This window comes from Saccostrea echinata, unplaced genomic scaffold (assembly GCF_033153115.1).
Source record: "Saccostrea echinata isolate AGI-Se365-2 ecotype Australia unplaced genomic scaffold, CSIRO_AGI_Sech_v1 ptg000056l, whole genome shotgun sequence".
Taxonomy (NCBI): Eukaryota; Metazoa; Mollusca; class Bivalvia; order Ostreida; family Ostreidae; genus Saccostrea; species Saccostrea echinata.
This window is the reverse complement of record NW_026889805.1, coordinates 19140993-19161702: the sequence shown is the minus strand read 5'-3', so window position 1 is coordinate 19161702 and position 20710 is coordinate 19140993. Positions and strand designations below refer to the sequence as shown.

At 33.2% G+C, this 20710-nt stretch overlaps 1 protein-coding gene across 1 annotated transcript in view; it reads right to left on the bottom strand.

Moving 5' to 3' along the window:
• LOC133172997 (metabotropic glycine receptor-like) overlaps positions 1 to 20710 on the bottom strand; it is a 42695-nt gene that overhangs the window by 8989 nt on the left and 12996 nt on the right. The window contains exons 4-5 of the mRNA XM_061307866.1: positions 18948 to 19016; positions 8518 to 8627 (exon numbers count right to left, since the gene is read on the bottom strand). Of these exons, the coding sequence (XP_061163850.1) occupies positions 8518 to 8627; positions 18948 to 19016 (179 nt within the window). The remainder of the gene's footprint in view (positions 1 to 8517; positions 8628 to 18947; positions 19017 to 20710) is intronic.

Below are 20710 nucleotides of genomic sequence, written 5' to 3'. Positions count from 1 at the left end.
TGTGATTTTTTCCCCCAATTTTTAAAATCTTTTCCCCCAAGGACAATGTCAAACATGCTTATGTATCACTGGTGACATCAAATTGCGCAAAAGGACAGTTTTTCAGTTTTATGTTTATTTTACGCCAGTTAACAACTGTCTTTATGAATTCTTTACTGAACAACTTCATGCATATAAAGAAATATGCAAAACTGTTCTGTTAAAAAGCATTCTGATTGTACACACAAGTTCTCTGAAGTTGACATTAAAAAGATGCTTGAGTTTCTGATTGACAATCTGTTGGAATTCCCATGGGTACCAATTGCGCCCCGTCATTAGCAGACCTTTTTTTGTATTCATATGAAGTAGAATTTGTCCAAAGTCTTATACGTGAAAAGAAGAAAACACTTGCTTTGGCCTTCAACTCGACATTTAGATATATAAACGACGTATTGTCAATTAACAATGGTTATTTCCATTCTTATGTCGATACGATATAACCCGGTGAGCTTGAGTTAAAAGATACCACAGAGTCTGACACATCTGTTTCATATTTGGATATTTTACTTGAAAAAGACGTTAATGGTAATCTAACAGCCAAGCTTTATGATAAACGTGATGGCTTTATCCTTTCAATCGTCAACTTCCTTTACTTATGCAGCAATATACCTTCATCACCTGCATACGGGATTTATATCTCTCAGTTGATTCGATACGCCAGAGCATGCTCTACGTATGTACAATTTCTAAAACGAGGTAAATTATTGACAAACAAGTTGATGAAACAAGAATATCAGTAATCTCGTTTAAAGTCATCATTTCGTAACTTCTATGGTCGATACAATGACTTCGTCAGCAAATACAATTTATCATTGAGTCAAATGCTGACTGACGTTTTTCATACTAATTGTTAAGCCATTATTTACAAACTGAATTGTCGACGGATTTTACCGTTATTTCCCGATCATGACAAGGAGCACACGGCGAGTGTGACCGGTCGGCAGGGGATTCTCACTCCTCCATGACACCTGATCCCACCTCTGATGTTTTGGAGGCCCGTGTTTGCTCTGCTCCTTTTTTGTAATATTTAATGGACTTCTGATCTTGAATACTGTTCGTTATCTCCATATATTTCATGCATCTAAGACAAGTTAGCATTACACCTTTGTGATTCACTACAATATATTTTAAATTTGTAAAAACAACGGAAATTAATACCAATCTAGAGCAAAACGTTTGTTAAACACAATGCCCTGAGATGGCTATTTCTAATGATAAAATGACTCGGATTATACACTTTTTCTGCCAGTAACCTTGAACTTCCCTTAATGACCTGGGTCAGGTGCTTACACAGTTTCAGCTCATGAGAAATTTGTGTGCCAAGAATCAGCTTTCAATGTTTTTCCATTACAAGATATGGCTAGGGCAGGGGTTATTCTTTTTTCTAAAACTGACCTTGAACTTACCAAAATAACCTTGGTTCAAGGTCATGACAAACCTTTGCTCATAAGTTATCTTTGAGTGAAATATCATCAATGCTTTTCCATTAGAGAGTTTTGGACCAGCCTGGATTATACATTATTCTGATAAAAACCTTGAACTTGAACAAAAGACTTGGTCAAGGTCATGACACATCCTCATTTCATCAGAAAAGTCTGTGTGAAGTATCAATATCCAATGTTTCTTCAATAACAAGTTAAGAAGCAGTCATAAATTTCAATTTTTTTCTGCCAAATTCTTTGAACTTCCCCTTAATGAGAATGCTCAATTATGACAACCCCATCCCCACCCCAACAAGGTCGTAAGTACATGTAATCTTTGTTTCAACTCCAATGTGTCCTTACTGGAGAGATATGGACCACGCCAGTGACATTAATTTTTAAAGATGACCTTGGGTAATGAGATACTCATATCATAAACAATCTTTCGGTCAACTATAAGCTTTCAATGTGTCTCCATTACAAGGGATGGCCAGGACAGGAATTTTACTTTTTTTGGACTGACCTTGAACTTAATCAAATGACCTTGAGAAAAGGGTAAGAATATCGGATTTCGGGGCATAAAAATAAATAATTTATATAAAATCTACAATGTGCTAAATGTCTTTATTGTGAATGACTGTTGAAAATAATTAGATGAATGAAAGAAGTCGAACTCAAATATGAAGTGGTTTTAGAAGACACCACTTCTTACACAGTGTGTTAATAGTTACATGTGAATGAAAGAATATGGAGATACTAGTGTGCTTAAAGTCGTCGTTGTTGTTTGAAAATTCGTTTTAGAATAATTGTTTCTGATATATATTTTTGTGCTGACTATCAATCTCATACCCCATAAACCTACTCTTGAAATTATTGCAATTGGCTGCAAAACTTTAATAACTATCCAAAAGAAAATTACATCATACTGACAGCACATTTAACTTGAATTTTCTCTGTCTCTGGTCATCCATCAATATCAACAAAAAGCAACTTTGTATTCAATGTCAACGCTCGGACTGACACCAATTATTAATACACAAGTTCCATACAAATTCTCAGAGATAGTAACTGCTTTATAAACGAGTCTTTTGTCCGAATCAGTTCTCCTTTTCACATCATCAATCCCTCCTTTTCGCATCGGTAATAACATACTTCAAATATCTGCACTTTTTTTAAACACAAATAACACTTATTCATCAAGCTTAGTTGCAGGAGAATTCTCCTTAGACGTGTAATATTTTTGCTGCATGAGTGAGCCTTACAAACAAAGACAATATTGTTAAAATAACGGAGATTCACTTTAGAAATCACGTGGTTCTTATTCTTTGACTTTTTTCAAATCTCGCGCAAATCACATAATTCTTTAAAATTATCAATGATAAGGAAGTAAAAACCTTTAAATTTATATTGAATATTTCCAGGTGCTGATGATGACTTGTTAACTGTTTAGTTATAGGGGAAAATCAGCAATTGGATGGGGATGATCATCATCCTCCAAATGCTATAACTGCTTCATGTGTTGATTGAATAATTATGAAGAAGAATTATGTAACAAAATTATTTTCAGATATCCATGAGATGTGATGAAAGAATGTATACGCTATGTACACAAAGAACACTAATTTTACAAATATCCTGCTCTATCAAAATGTTTGGTCTAAAGTACGCCATGTTCACAAAAATTAAACTAAAATATAATACATTTAATATGATTGATTTTATGTTATTTTACGTCCCATTGAGTTTTTCACTTGTATAGAGACGTCATCATATACCGGTGAAGGACTTCAATTTTAGACCTTTACCCGGCACCCAAAGCCATTAAGCAGTGATCGAGGGATCTTTATCGTAGCAACGCCTACCGTGACAGGGGGCCTCGGTTTCCAAGGTTTCATCCGAAAGACCCGCAAATTTCACTTCAAAATGCCGAGCGCTTGCAAAGGAATATTTACCACCTATTTTTTATCGACTTATAGGTCTGATGCTCCCGTGGCTTGAACCCACAACCTTCCGATAGGTAGAGCGCTTTACCTACAGAAGTACCGTGACGGTCCATTTCGTACGATAAAGTAGATTACCATCTATTAAGTGTAGTTTGAGATGAATACTTTCCGTCATCAAGCTAACTATCCCATGCAGTATGTTTATCATTCTTTGTGGATACTGTATCCAACAGCGTTTTGTTTTCTAAAATGTACTAAAAACGCATAATTCTTTCAACTGTTCAAGATGTTAAATATTTGCTAATTAATATTGCTAACTAATATTAATTTACACAACGTAAGTACATTTTTTATTATGAAACTATATTATTTTTAGGCCATTTTGACCCCAGGACACTGGCTAAAGAATATCATCATTTTACATGGGTCATCAATATTTTAAACATTTAATTTAATGATAGAGACGTAATTAATAGTTAAAGTGTATATCACTGAGAGAGTTCATTCCTTCTCATTACATATATCTATACTTATAAATTAATAAATTTTGCAAATAAACTTCGAAACGGGTGCACCAGAGTTCTTACTCACTCCTCTAAGAATACACTAGATACAAGATGATGTCCGTAAACTATATTTAGATTTCACTCGCATAGTAAGTATTGTACATTAAATTAAAAGTCTACTTTCATTTTCTATAAACATCCATGAAATAGCAAAAACGTGAGTATGGTGGTGTTTCCGGTTGGCGGATCTAAGTTACTGGCAATTTTTTTATGAAACTGACAACAAGCAAGCGTTTATTTATTTCATAAAACGTCATTACTGAATTATTCAATCAAAACTTGATTTAAATGATATAAAAGAAATAATTTGTGATGACCGATTAAAAAGGGAAATGTGCATATTATTTTCGTCATTCTCAGATCTTGATATTGACAGAAGCTTCTAGAACATCATATAGCATCGAACCCGATGTTAAAAAGAAAAATGAGGCGATTATAGCTGCAGGAACATAAAAAAAGCTTTTGCGTGAATGGTCATTGAAATAATGGTAAATCATTGATAACACTATAAGTTGTGAATATATTTATATATCGAAAGACTATTACAAATATGTAGTAGGTTTTCATTATAAATTTATCGGTAAAATTTGTATATATTCCTCAGTGAGAGCATCGTGGCAACGAACCCGAAGTACAATTTTACTTCGTAATAAACTTGCTTACATGAAAAGACAAAATAAGTGAATAAGGTATTATCAATTACAATAAAAGCTGTAAAATTTTGCGCTTTCATCAATACATTTCAGATTTTTTTTCTGAATACAGTCTTTTGTATCAAATACTCGGCCTATTCATATGGCGTTAAAAGATAATTTTTACACAGGTACTTGGGTCTTGGTTTATAAATATGTACGTATGTACCTTATCGATATGTAAAAAAAAAGTAAAGTACATTTTTTACATATCAATAAGGTACATACATATTTATAAACCGAGACCCAAGTAACTGTGAATTCCCCCCCCCCCCTCCTTCAAAAAAAAAAAAATCAATTTATCAGTAAAATGTCCATATTCGTTGCTTTCTCCTTGACAGAAATGAAATATGAGCATCTGAAGTACAATATCCATAACATAGTACATGTATAACAGGTTTCACAATAAACGTCAATTAATGAACTTTTTATTTTTCAATTTTTTACAAAGGGGTGGGGGGGGGGGGGTGGAGACGTACATCTTCATGCGGGATTTTGAACAAAGTATTTCTTCCTGCTGTAAACCTGTAGGCTGTCAGTAGAAACTACAATATTTTTTCTGTCGGTAGTGGTATAAATTCAATTCCCCGCGCTTGCGCGGGATTTCATCTAGTGTACATATATATCTCCACTTTATAACATTTTTTTTTTTTTTTTTTTTGTTTATTGTAATTTTTTCGTTCTATGTATAATTCTAATTTTTGTAATGGAGGAAATAAAAGATGAATGAATGAATGAAGCAAGATTCTGCTTCCTGGACACCAGTTCCATCTTCCGAGGCGAAGCCGAATAAAATAGGTCTGATCAAAGGGAACCACAATCTTGCCAACTCACACATTGATATATGGTGCATTAACACTTTAACTTTTTTATTATGGAGATACAAAAGTTAACAAGGTTCCACCGATAAAGTAACTGATCGACAACTAGTTTTAGCTCTACTGGTCAGAGACCAGAAGAGCTTATGCGATAGTAAGGTGTCTGTCGTCCGTCCGTCCGTCTGTCTGTCTGTCTGTAAACAATTTTTCAAAACACTACTCCTCCTACAGTTTTGGTCCGATTTCAATATAACTTGGCACACAAGTAGACTACACTAAGATACATAATTATTCCATCGGTTTTTGATTTTGATGGACGGTGTTGCCATGGTTACTAAAAATAGAAATTTCTGTGAAATTACTTTAAAACGCTACTCCTCCTACAGTTTTGGTCTGATTTTAATATAACTTGGCACACAAGTAGACTACACTAAGATACATAATTTAGTGCATCGGTTTTTGATTTCAATGGACGGTGTTGCCATGGTTACTAAAAATAGAAATTTCTGTGAAATTCCTTTAAAACGCAACTCCTCCTAAAGTTTTGGTCTGATTTCAATATAACTTGGCATACAAGTAGACTACACTAAGATACATAATTTACTCCATCGGTTTTTGATTTCGATGAACGGTGTTGCCATGGTTACTAAAAATAGAAATTTCTGTGAAATTACTTTAAGACGCTACTCCTGCTACAGTTTTAGTCTGCTTTTAATATAATTAGGCATACAAGAAGACTATACTAAGATACATGATTTAATGCATTGGTTTTTGAATTCAATGAACAGTGTTGCAATGGTTACTTAAAATAGATATTTTGTGAAATTCCCATAAAACGTTACTCCTCCTACAATTTTGGTCTGATTTCAATCTAATTTGGCACACAGTTAGAATACACTACGATACATAATATGTATTTCTGTTTTTTTTTTTTATTTCGGTGAATGGTGTTGTCATGGTTACTAAAAATAGAAATTTCTGTGAAATTACTTTAAAACGCTACTCCTCCTACAGTTTTCGTTTGATTTTAATATAACTTGGCACAGAAGTAGACTACATTAAGATACATAATTCTATTTATTGTTGCATGTTGCAAAGTTTCAAATCCAAGTGCTACTTTTCTTTTGTTACTAGGTGAAATCCCGAGCAAGCGCGGGGAATTGAATTTATCCCACTACCGACAGAAAATATATTGTAGTTTTTACTGACAGCCTACAGGGTTAAAGCAGGAAGAAATACTTTGTTCAAAATCCCGCATGCCTCCACCCCATCCCCCCCCCCCTCCCCATCCCCACCCCTTTTGTAAAAACTTGAAAAAATAATAATTTCAGTCATTGTTGTTTATTGTGAATCCTTTTATACTATGTTATGGATATTGTACTTCAGATGCTCTTATTTCATTTCCGTCAAGGATAAAAGCAGCGAATATGCACATTTTACTGATAATTAAATTGATTAATATTGTTTTTTTTTTTGGGGGGGGGGGGGGGGTAAAAATTCACAGGTACTTGGGTCTTGGTTTATAAATATGTATGTACCTTATTGATATGTAAAAATGTACTTTACCTTTTCTACATATCAATAAGGTATATAAATATATATAAACCAAGACGCAAGTATCTGTGTAAAAATTAGCTTTTAACGCCCTATAAATAGGCCGAGTATTTGATACAAAAGACTGTAATTAGACATTAAAACTGAAATGTATTGATTAAAGCACAAAATTTTACAGCTTTAATTGTAATTGAACAATATCTTATTCATTATTTTTCTCTTTTCAAGTAAGCAAGTTTATTACGAAGTAGAAATTGTACTTCGGGTTCGTTGCCACGATGCTCTCAGTGAGGAATATATACACATTTTACCGATAAATTTATTAGGAAAACCCACTACATATATGTAGTAGTCTTTCGATGTATAAACATTTCGATGTATATATATTCACAACTTATAGTGTTATCAATGATTTACCGTTATTTGAATCACTATTCACACAAAAGCTTTTTTTTTATGTTCCTGCAGCTATAATCGTCTCGTTTTTCTTTTTAACATCGGGCTCGATGCTATATGATGTTCTAGAAGCTTCCGTCAATATTAAGATCGGTGAATGACAAAAATAATTTGAACATTTCCCTTTTAATCGGTTATCACAACTTATTTCTTTTATGTCATTTAAATCAAGTTTTGATTGAATAATGCAGTGATGACGTTTTATGAAATAAATAAACGATTGCTTGTTTTCAGTTTCATTGAAAATTGCCAGAAACTTAGATCCGCCAACCGGAAACGCCACCGTACTCACGTTTTTGCTATTTCATGGCTGTTTAGAGAAAATAAAAGTAGACTTTTAATTTAATGTACGATACTTACAACGCGAGTGAAATCTAATTATAGTTTACGGACATCATATTGTATCAAGTGTATTCTTAGAGGAGTAAGTAAAAACTCTGCTGCATCCGTTTCGGAGTTTATTTGCAAAATTTATTAATTTATAAGTATAAGATACGTACAGACCAGTAGAGCTACAGTCTCATCAGAGACTTCTGGTTAAAATTGTCCTCTGCCGGCTAAAGTTCTATGTTAGCTCCAACCACAACGTTTTTGATTGGCCGATCTTAAAAGTAGATCTTGGACTATGAAAATAACACCTCTTTGGGGGGGGGGGGGGTAAATTTTGTTAGTGATTAAGCAAAAAATAATATATTGATTTATAGAAGAAACTCGGTAAAAGCATAATGAATGTGATTGTATCCAGAAAGTTAGTGATTGGGAAAGGGTTGTTACATGATACCTGTATGATCTTGGGCAAACCTGGAATTGGTTTGGACTTACGTGACCATAATTTTACAGTTTGATGAGGACTCCATAATAATTATTTGTGCTACAGTAGTTCATAGTTAAAGTAGATCTTCCGAAATGAAAGAAACACTCGCAGATTGGAAAGAAAATCAACACTTTTTTTTAAGGGAAATATTCTTCCAGGTAAAAAGAGAAGATAAATTAAGAAAAATCATTTTTAGATAATACGTAAAATATACCTGTATACTTTTAAAACGAGTGATCCGTATACAACTGCAAACCCCATTTCCCTAAACCAGGGAATCATTATGCAAACGGTCGTTGTCGGCTTGAAGTACTGTATAATTATCTGAAAATATGGAAAAACAGATCACTTGAAAGCAGTGTGGGTGTGTGTGTATTATCACAGTTTTAGTTCAACAGAAATGGAGGAAAACAATAATAATCCATATGAAATCAAATGAAATGTGTTCAATCATGATGAGGCACCATAAATAAGTACATATATATACATTAACATATCCATTATGAGACACACAATAGGAAAAATATTTTTTAAGCTTAACGAGGTTCGCTCCTGAGCTTTTGAGCAGATTTTCATTTTAACCTATATTTAAAAAATTCTGGATAATGTTTTAATTATTACAATAAATTTGGATTCTACAATGCCAAATAAACTATATTCAGTTAAAACTCCATGATTAAATTCCATACCAAAAGCATTAAGTGAGGAACTATATTTTGTGGCGGAAGGTTTTTTAGAAGAAAATGATAACTTTTTCTCTTTCGAAGTATTTAAAGTATGTTAAGTTTGAATTCCTATTTTTACATGCAGTCTGCACACAGAGTTATTTTGTGAATTGAACTGTTTTATACTGGTCCTAAATTATATATTTAATAAAGTGTCATGAATTCTATCATCATATTTGATAAATATAGAGAATATATTGTGAAAATCAAGGAAAAAAATAACCCTAATTTAAGCTCAAAACTAGCACTGTTTTAATAATATCTAAAAATTAACATCACAGACCCCCACTTTTAACTTTCTTTTCTGAATATATAAGATACTTTTAACCACTCTTCTTAAATTCAGTAAAATGGCATTACTTTTCACTGATTGTTTGCTTGTTAAATTATTAATGCTAGCAAAATGAAATTTTTTGAGTGCAAAAAGGTCAAATAATTGAACATGCAGAGCAATTTGAAAATTTTTTCGTTGTCAAAAATTTTAATGGATCTATTCAAGATGAAATAAGACTGTGTTTGTTCCCATAACTTATTTGAATAAAAAATATTGGAGGAAAAACTGTAAAAAAGGATTTATGTGTAAGACGTATTTACAGTGCAAAAAGGTCAAACTAAATGCTCTGTAGCGCCAAAAGAAGCGCATTGACCCCCATTTTTTGTTTGATTTTTAAGCTATGTGTATAAATTCTAAAATATACTTGATAAAAAATTCTCATTACTTTTGATGTCAGGATCCAACCTCCTTAAAATCTAAATCCAAAGGGTCAATGTTCATGTTAAGTAAAAGAACAACTTTTGTATGGGTCTAAAAGCAAAGCAAATACTTCAAAGTAAATCATCTTTGAAAAGGCTTGTTTCAAATCTAGAATTTAAATGACAGCATTTACGAAGAACAAAACAGGCCCGTAGGAACCAATTTTAGTTCGGGGGGGGGGGGGGGGGGCACAGCCATACATTTTCAGTTGAGGGGGCACTATCAACCAAAAATTCCTTGACAAGCAAAAAAAAAAAAAAAAAAAAAAAAAAAAAACACATGTAGTAGCTCTGTTTTCTATAGTCATCTATATATCGGCAAAATTATTGGGGGGGGGGGGGGGGGGGGGGGCTGGTTCCTCCGGCCATGCAAAATGATGTCATTAATTTGCTTATTTCATCAATTTAATGTGTTCTACCGATTTTTTTTTTTTTCAATAAATATAAGGAACATGTAGTTTCACTAACAGAAGTGTCCAAATTTTAATGAAAATTCGTTTAAAAGATGATGCCAATTTATACAATGCATGTACTTGGTTAATCTTAATCAATACCAATTTTAATCAGCGCTTTATTTTAGGTACTAAGCAAAACTAAAAGGATTAAGTTTTGATTAGTACTAGTATGTTATTACTGACACATCAGTTAATGTTTGGTATATGTAGAGGCCTCAAGACCATAAACTGAGAACAAACTTAAGTCAAAATTTTGATTTTGAATATCTTGAGTTTTATTTAACATATGTGCTTAAAAATTTGCAGGTATGTATCATATTCAAGTTCAAATATATGTTGAAAATTTTGTTTCATTATCAAAATTACTTCAAAAGTTATATTGATTTTAAATTTTGACTTCAGTCTGTTTTCAGTTTATGGTCTTGGGGCCTGGACTTATTTGATAGTACTCCTAGCATTGACATTGTGTATAATGTGACTGCTTCTTGATATTTATAAATAGAAGCAGAGGAAAATTAACCCACAAATACGCTATCAATATGATTTAATATTCAGCAAACTCTTATAAATGTGGCTAATGATTAATAAATCGTGTAATGAAGGGCAAAGAATTTATAGTAAACGCTGGTTAAGAGGAAAACAACATCTGTATTGCTTGGATTTTCTTTCATACTATAAACATGAATGACGTGATTTTCATAAGCTCATTCTACGCTAGTAGCACCTCCATTAACCATATTTTTCTATCCACAATCACACAAGTATTTCACGACATATAAGAATGACGACATATGTAGATGCATTTCATTCGTAGTTGCATTGTGCAACATTTTCGGTCCTACTAATTATTTATTTACCCGCCGGCCGGTACTTTTCACAAGCCTCAAAATCCCAGTCATTGTTCTTGGAACACATTTTCCAAAAAAATTGAAGAATAGTTTGGTTTTTTTCGTAGACGGTATAATTCTGAAAACATTAAAATTCATTCCTCGTGGGACCGCCTCCATTATCAAGATTCTTAGTAGATTGGCCTTTACATATATCTCTTTTCCCTAAATCTGATTGATATTATATTGTTTACTAATAAGTTGCTGTCCTTCAAAAAGAACTACAATACGTGGGCCATAAGCTTGTGTTTCTAACAGTAATCTAAAAGAAATTCTCGGTTGTAATGAAAAATCTGTTATAAGAAAGATTTCTGTTATCTTGAAACATGTAAATTTTTCATTATAATTTAACGTTTAAGTCTAATTAGTAAAACTGTAATAATGAATGATAGAAGAATGCACATCCTGGATATCAATACTTGATCAAGGTATCTATTGTTTACTGTATGTAGCCTTGATCTTTAAATGAGGTGTTCCATTCATCACATATAACCCAACTGTTTTGCTCGAGCTCAGATTTTAAAATATTGTCCAGTTTTTAGCAGTGTTGTTCTCCTTGAAAGTGACATTTGTTGAAGATAACATACATTGTATGATTCCAGACCTGAAGGACGGGGGGGGGGGGGGTTTACCCCCACCTTCCCAATAATTTTTGGCAGTATATACTTTACTATGGAAAACGAGGGTAATTTACAGGTTTGTCCCTCAACATTGTTTATGCCAGTATAAACTATACATTAGAAATCAAAGCTTATTTACGTCGTACCCCCTCAAGAAACGTCAGACAAACTTTTTTCCTTATAAGAATTTGCAGGTTCTTACCCACCCCAAACTGAAATTGCGCCCTACGAACCTGGATGGACAAAACTGTTGCCAGTGAAGACTGTTCTATCTTTTAAAGCTTAGGCGTTGAATTTAGTTTTTGATTCAAGTCGAAAGCTATCTAAATTCTTCCTCCTTTTTTAAAATGTTTGTACCATAGAAACTCCAATCTTATTAATTTTTTTATATACATAACTACAGTAAAATATGTTTTGTTTACATATAAGACTATATGTATAAAAGAATAGATTCAGATCTTGGATACGCTAGTGAATACGATGTACGGATTTTAAGGGAGGTTTGCCAATAATTGGCAAGTTCAAATTCAAATAGGGCGAATTGTCCAACGGGCAAGTTGTCCTAGAGGCGAACCGTCTAGCATTATCGCGCATGCGTATCCTGAAGTAAGCCCACAGCATCGGTTTTAACTCTCTGATACATTTTCTGAGTGGACCTAAGGGTCCACGCAACTAACTATTTTTAGCGGTTAAAGTTTATATAACCGGTTTTTGAAACTTTTTAGTTTCTCTGGCGGCTTCAAATGAGCTTACTTTTTTTCTCCCAAAACCAGAGAAACGATCTTTTAATGCCAAGGGGGATGTAATCCTTGACATGGGGACCAATTAACGACCCATCTGATAGACTTTAAATTTAAAAATATGTAAACAGTTAAAATGTATGTTTGATCTACGTTTTTACCAACTAAATTGCTCAAAGAAAAATTGTCAGAGAGAATTTACATAATTTTTTACAAAATATCTTAAATCAGTGTATGGATTTTAAAACATGCAATCCGACACTGAAGTACCATTTTGCAGAACTATCAGCCTAGGTGTCTCTAGGGATGCCAAAATGAACCGGAATTCAACAGAAGTCAACTATTTTACCTTTTCGACCAATGATAATAAAAAATGAATTTGCATAATTTTTTGTAAAAACTTAACTTTTCAAACCATTAAAACGTGTTCATACATCATATAAAATTAGTATAAAGCTGTTTATTAATTTTGTTTCATGAACAACAGACATAGTCGAGATTTTTGCTACTTCATTTTTGGCACTAACAGAAGATCTAGATGAGCACATTCGAAGCACTGACCTAATATTGTGTGCACTGGAGGATTCGAAGAGCGTTAAATAAAACAACATTAGTTTATCAAAAAATCATTAAAATTAAAAAAAAAAAATGAGATGATCAACGGATGAGTGTTTCATTTTGCCCCACGGTCGGTTGGAAAATGAAATGTTGAAAATTTGTATGTTTTCACTTTCAAAACTCTAGCTGGAATTAATTCAAAGTTATCATTGAATTAACATCAGCATTTTGTTAGGTGCAAACTACTCGAACATATATCCCTTCAAGTCAAGAAAGTACGTTAAACATCGTACGTAGCCATATCGGCATTACTTTGGATTACATAACATGAAATGTGGCGTCACCGAATATCTCCTCGTTATTATGTAGTGAGACAAAATGTTTTATTTACTGAACCATGTCCTCAACTGAACCGACAAAATCATTTACAGGGCATTTCCTACCTTGGCTACACGTGTATGTATATTTTTTAGAAAATATTTATTTTAGACATCGTTATCCTATTTTGTACATTAGACTAGTCTATAACTTGGAAAAAATAATCATTCTTTTCCAACAGTCGGAAACAAAACCTGAAACACAATCCTGTATAATAGAATTCATGCACAGTTTGCTAACTGCATGCAATCTGTGCAAATTTTCTGTTTTGATGAGTGCCGTTTCGTGAATGCTGAAGTGAACCGAGTGCACAGGTTCTTGAAAGTCCTATACAATGCAAATATGAAAAAAATCACTATTAAATTATACGATTATTCACAGGCACTTGTTTCTTTACAGGACATCCCCTCATTCTTTCTACAAGGTACGAAACTTAATCCCCCCACCCCCAAATTCAAACTCTTATTAAATTAATCCTCTGATTTTCTTAGAAATAATCTATACCTTTCAGAAAGGTGCGATTGGTCAGTACAATCAGTGGTATTTTCATATGCAAAGTAGTATTCATTTCTTTGAAACCATACATCCAATCGATGAGTAAAGTGGTTATTTATTTATCAATCATTAAACTACTTTAACAAGACACAGTTCGCTTCGAGAAACCTTTTTCTTTTTTATTAAATCCTTCTAGACCTCCTTCGTCGAACCTCTTTATTGTAAACTACTTATTTACTCTTCGAAAATTGTCTACACATTTTAAGACTTTACAGGAGATACACCAACTTCCGGTTAAGGTTATTGTGTACAATAAAACAGACACTTCTGGGCTGTTCATTCTGTAGTTTCTGGTTTTATCATACACTAATAAGCCTAATCGGAAGTTGATGTATCTTGTGTAAAGTCTTAAAATACGTTAATTGTCGAGGAATAAATGAATGGTTTACAATATAGAGGTGTGATGAAGGACGTCTGGACCGATTTTTTAGACAAGAAAAAAGTATCTCGAAGATAAATATATCAAGATAATGTAGGTGAATGATATATGGATAATAAAATACGAGTTTGAAGTGGGGGTGTCTGAAATTGAGTTACGAACCTTGTGAAAGAAAAAGGGAGGTTGGCCTCCATAGAAAACAAATGTCTGTGTAATTGTTGCTATTTTTGACATTAATCTGAGGATTTAGATACCCGAAGAGTACAATATTCACCCGTGAAGTTTTTAAAGCATGTTATTATTGGTCGTTAAACAGAGCTCTTTCTGAAACATTTTCTGTACTTGGCACTTTGTACAGAATTAGTTCAGTGATAAATGTGTTTAGAGGTACATGTACTTTCAGTGTTTAAATTGTATGCAGTATAATTGTCTTTTGCTTGATATCCTGAAACTTGAATAGAAGCTAGAAGGCTAAACATGTCAATCAATATGATTTAATTTTGAAAATTAACTAATAACTGCATCTAAGTCTAATCAGTGAAATATCGTGAAACGAGCAGTATTAAGACAAATATATGTGGAATTTAACAACAACGATGATGACATTGGCTTAATTGAAGTGAGTATTTTTGTACTTGCACAGTATTGTTCGTTGGTGAATCCATGCACTGAGCAGTAACGGCCAAAAGAGGTCAGAAGGTGGATACTGCTTCCTCTTGTCAGTCTGTCCATTTTGACAGTATTTGTATTTTTATGTCTGAATTTTTTCACCAATATAAAGCTTAACCATTTTTAATTTTCTTTGTCTACTGCAATTTAATTCACTGTGTAAGCTGTTCTCTTCGTATATCGTGAACAATTTTAATCTATTTTCACTCATTTTTTTTCAAATTAAGTTTTCAGGACCATCAATTTTTACTTGCTTTGAACGTAGCTCAGAATTTGGTGAAAAAAATGGAAGACTATCTTTATTGAATGCAAATAGCGTCTTTAAATGTTGAAGCATCCTAGAGTCAAATGAAATTCTTAAGTACACAGAGTCTATAGTTGTTTTACACTATATAAATAACAATACGTAGGTGTGAGGAACCATGGCTTTGTCACTATTTGGATAAAACCTGTCAAAATGTGTGGGGGTATGCTGTTTGTAAACAAGTGCATGGATTCGATAATTAAGGCTTGTTTATTGATCTGAGTAGTTTGTTAAAAAATGTAATTCCTACAACTTAGCATGAACTGTCAAGGCAGATTCACTTAATCGGTCAGCGTATTCATTGTAATAAAGTCTATAAAGACATAGAAGAAAAGGCACAAACAATATTTATCTAGCAACAAAATCGTCATCAAACACCTGTCAATTGCCAATGTCACAATCAACTCTGTAAACTGCGTTGCAAATAAAGGGGTATTTAAATCAGGTTTGAAATCAAAACATTCAATTCAGTTTTAACTAAAACTTTACTAATTTAACAAAGTTCTTTATGCAGAGGAAATTAAAACGAGTGTATACACCAAATGTTGAAGCACCATTTTCCCAGCCCATGCATACACTTCCAGATAACTATATCGAGTTTTTGAAGCGGAGAGAAATGAGAATTCAAGTGTCAGAGAGATATATGTTGGTAAAGTACTTGACAAAATTCATTTGTTTGTAGAAAGATATCTATTTATTTGCTCTGCTACACAGAGTGTTATGATGTATACCAATATGAAACTCGTTTCCTGTAGAAATAAGACCTCAAGAGAATAAGTGATAAATAATGTTTTGCAGCAAAATGGGCAGCTTTGGTGCAAAAATCTGAATGAAAATTAGCATAAACAGGAACACCAGTAGAAATAAACAGAGGTCGTTGTCTTTAAAAGTAAAAAAAAAATCAAACAAAGACCCACTAGTCTACCAATAGCACAAAAAAATAAAATATAGTACCACGTGAATCCCCCCCCCCCCCCAAACAAAAACCGTACGCAATAGAGATTCTCTATAAGAATTTTCTGTATGTCGATATGTTTGTGGATAGTTGAAATGTTTAGAGATTTCAAAGTTACAGAGTATGTTAAAATGTCATCAAAATGTCAAGCGTTTGTTTAGTAAAACAATACCCAACAAGAAGATTATAATAAATTTTTCATTAGAAGAAAACATCAGATTTCGCTGCATCATTCCGTATAACGTGTCGAAATGAAGCAGGTTCAGACTGCACGTTCCAGTGGATGGGCGTCTAATACGTGTCAGATGCCTCATTAATTAATCACTTATTAATACTAATAATCGACTACTTACAGTAATGGTTTTAATAAAATTAATGGCATATGATGAAATAATTTTGTAAGGTAAAGTTGTTGGGAAAAATATTAAGTAAATTCCCACTCTTTATTCAAAATACCTTTAATAGATTCATTTCTTAAGAAATTACATTGTTAATTATGTATCAAATTAAGCACTATCAAAATACGACTTCAATGTCTGAAGAACTTCTTGCCATTTACCAATAACTTAAAAAAATACATACATGAACGTAACATACATACATAGTTTTTGTGTTTTGAAAAGGTCACGCGTGTTGTAAAATACCATATCAGAGGAATTTCACTCATTTTTCCTCCTCTTAATTATGTCCTAATGTCTCAATGTGTATTTTTTATGCGCTTTAAGTGAACATTTTAGTTTACTACACACCAGGGCATTTGTTTAAATACATTTTTATTTAACTGGATCTCGCATGTATCTGATTACCTGGTGTAATACTCCTACAATCTGATGCTCTGTTTGACAGGTAGTTGGATGAACGACCAAAGAAACAAACACTGTATATTACTGAAATTTTTGCTTCTTACGAAAAATCTTGTGATACATCTGTGGTGGATAGAAACCAAATGTTTGATAAGAATGAAATAAGACACTCTCAAATTGCTTCAACAGCAAATGTACAGTGTATGTTATAATTATTGACTTTTGATAATTTTATCGTTTTTTACATATGGAAGCTAATCGAAGCATAATTAAGCCATCCGTATCACTTGCAATACCCGAGGAAATATTTTTCGCGGAGAACCAAGATTAAGTTTAACTTTACTCGTATATGGACAACTTAACAAGACGGGAGTTTGAGACGTTTTTGCCTCGACCTTTTAATCGGTTACCAATTTAAAAAAAATAGCAGAAGGGGTGAGTATAATTTTTCGTTTACATCTTAAGAGTATAGATTAAGCCATTTATCACGTTTACAACTTTCTACTACAATATGAGGTTGTACTGTAGATAATGTCAATGCTGTGGAAGATGCTGGTAGGTATTATGAGTACCTTAGAATTGTTTTATTGTTTGAAATTTAGCTGTACATGTATTTTAAAGCCATCTAAGTTAATATCATGCCAATTGCTAAAATAAAATATATAAGTTGTACTTAAGATTCGTCTTTCCTCTTTTTTTCGAGAAAGAGTAGGCTCATTGGGGGCCGCCAGAGAAACCCCAAAAACTTTCAACCCGGAACGTAAACTTCAACCGCCGAAATATGGCTGACATATTGCCGACTCCGCGTTAAACAATGACAATCAATCGATCAACTTTTTTTTAGTTACAAGTATTAGCTCATCTCAGCCAAACATTTAAGTGAACTTTTCTGATCTAAAGGTGTAAAGCGTCCATCTTTAAGCTTTACTACCACGTGGCCAATTTTAAATCAAACTTGGCACAATGTGTCCCTGTGTCCTTCTCGAAAAAAAAAAAACATATTTCTGAGGCAAAATTTGTACATGACATGTACATATTTTGCACATGAAATTTGAAAATATTTGTATAGAACACTTTCTTAACGGGAACTCATCTCTGGCATGTCCTTCTCAAGAAAGCATGACCATGCACAATTGGTCATAGGAATATGCAGATGGGCCACATCATAATCCTTCGAGATTCCACAACATGGATTTGCTCCAAAATGGGCCCCTGGAATAACAAGGAAGACAAGAACCATCTGGAGAGAGAAAGAAAGAGAGAGAAGGACAAAAGACGGCTGGATAGGAACAGCTGGAAGAACCTGGGACAGAGCTGCCAGCAACAGAAGTGGAGAAGAATGCTTAGCAACTATAGTAAGCACATGTATTAGAAATCAGTATGTGAACCAAGACGTTAGGTTTACCTGGTGAAAAATGTTACTGGGCGGTAAGGTTTTCATTGACAACTCTGCCACACAAATTGCAAAGTTAACATTTTGATCTGTTGTCCATCGATATTCGACGAGTTAACTTAGTTAAAACCATTCATTACTGCTGCTGAAAGCAAGTAGGTATTTTCGAAAAGATTCGGAAAAAATCGTTCTCCCAGCAGGTATTTACATAAATAGGAGATACACCGAGCCTTCGCAGCTTTTGAATTATCTACATGTATTCAAAGAACTATTAAATACAGGAACAAACAACAGCCTCCATTTTGTAATATCTAGTCTGAAATTCTTGTAACTTCTGCAGGTATATCTGTATAGGTTTCAACAACCTTTTCCAAACCGAACATCACAAAATTGAAATGCGAAGGTGTCATATAAATAAGAGATCAATAAAAACAAACAGGACCGAGTTTGTCTCGTAGCTTAAAGCTTACCGTGGAATATAACAACACAGCACCGACAAGGACCATTTCCAGAAGAATCCACATGCTCGCTACCATCACCTGAAAAGAAATGGGATAGTTATTTTTTCTATACATATTTAACTTGAATTATCTTAAGTCCGATGCTAGAATTATATATCTGAACACCCTATTCGTATGTGGATGCATCGCGAGAGTTGCCGATCGCAAGTCAATTCTTATTTTCCAATCATATTACGTGTATTATATTTTAATTCATATGTCACATACACGTAACCTTTTTGTTGGTGGGATGGCATTTTCTCGAAAATCCGTCTTCGGTATTTGCGTAGAGAGTAGCTTTAAAGATTGACGTTTGTAAAAAATTTCGTTATAATTAAATTTTCTTGGAATTTTTAGAAACAAGGTAGCGCCATAACATCCAATTTATATTTAAAGCAATATGAGGTGCAATTTTCGTGTCGGAAATTTTGTGTTGTAAAATTGTAATTTAGTATTTCAATGACATAAAAAAATGAAGGTTTAGAAACTTCTGTTATTCCTATTTTCGTAGTTATAACAACCATTTAGAAGCTCAGATTGAAGCAAAATTGCATTACCGCCGTACAAAAATTGTTGTACAATTCTAGGAATTCTATATTTTCCATATTACAGAAATGGTTTGTTCTTATATAGTTTAATGCAAAGTTACATGCAGAAATATCATTTATCAAATAAGTACATGTAAACTAATAGCAAATATTTACACTGTTTGTTGTTTAACGTCCCTTTGAGGATTTTTCACTCATATTGCCGGTGGAGGGCTGCAAATTTAGACCCGTACTCGGCACTAAGGGCCCTTGAGCAGTAAGGGATTTTTTTCGTGCCAGGACCTACTGCGACATGGGACCTCGGTTTATACGGTCTCATTAGAAGGACCAGATTCCATGTCCCGCAGTGGGATTCGAACCCGCGACGTAAAGATCAACTCCTTACTCCGCGACTCTAGACCAATCGCAATTCTTAAAATACAGCTCATATTGTTTATAAGTAAATATGACAAATATGTTGTTTTTTATATTAAATAGAATCATTTTGATTTAACCATATTTCTATGTGGAAATTTATGTTTCGATAATACATGAATTACTTCTTTTATAATTACACATAATTACTTACGGAATGGCAAAAATAATGCCATTTGAGTGTAACTGAATGAACAAAAATAAACTTGGAAAGTCGAGGTAGAATTTCAAAACAAGTAATTAACAAACTTTTTAAAATAACAGATTCTACTTAAACAAAAAAAAACAAAACAAAACAAAACAAAACAAAACAAAACAAAAACAAAAAAACACTACTAGTATTTCATTATACATTATTTTTATTGGCGACTTAACATTGTTGATTTTGTTATGCGGTATGGGATGGGAATACGTGTAGGAGGTAAAACCATTTATGTGATAGAAAGTATATATCCCATATTTTGCAACTGGACTGTAACTCGTTGGATAGAAATATCTAATCACAAACTATGGGAGATCTTATATTCTTAAATATGCACCCATCGCGTAGCATATTTAAAACAAAAGTTAAAAACTGAATAGTAATATCCAGCATAAATGAGCAAAATGTTTATACCCCCGTAATCGAAGATTCGGAGGTATTAGTTTTTTGCCTTGTCCGTCCGTCTGTATGTTTGTCCGCAAAAACTTTAACTTGCCCATAACTATTAACTGGTTGGAGCTATGACTTTCATATTTCACATGTGCATTCCTTGTGACAAGACCTTCCTT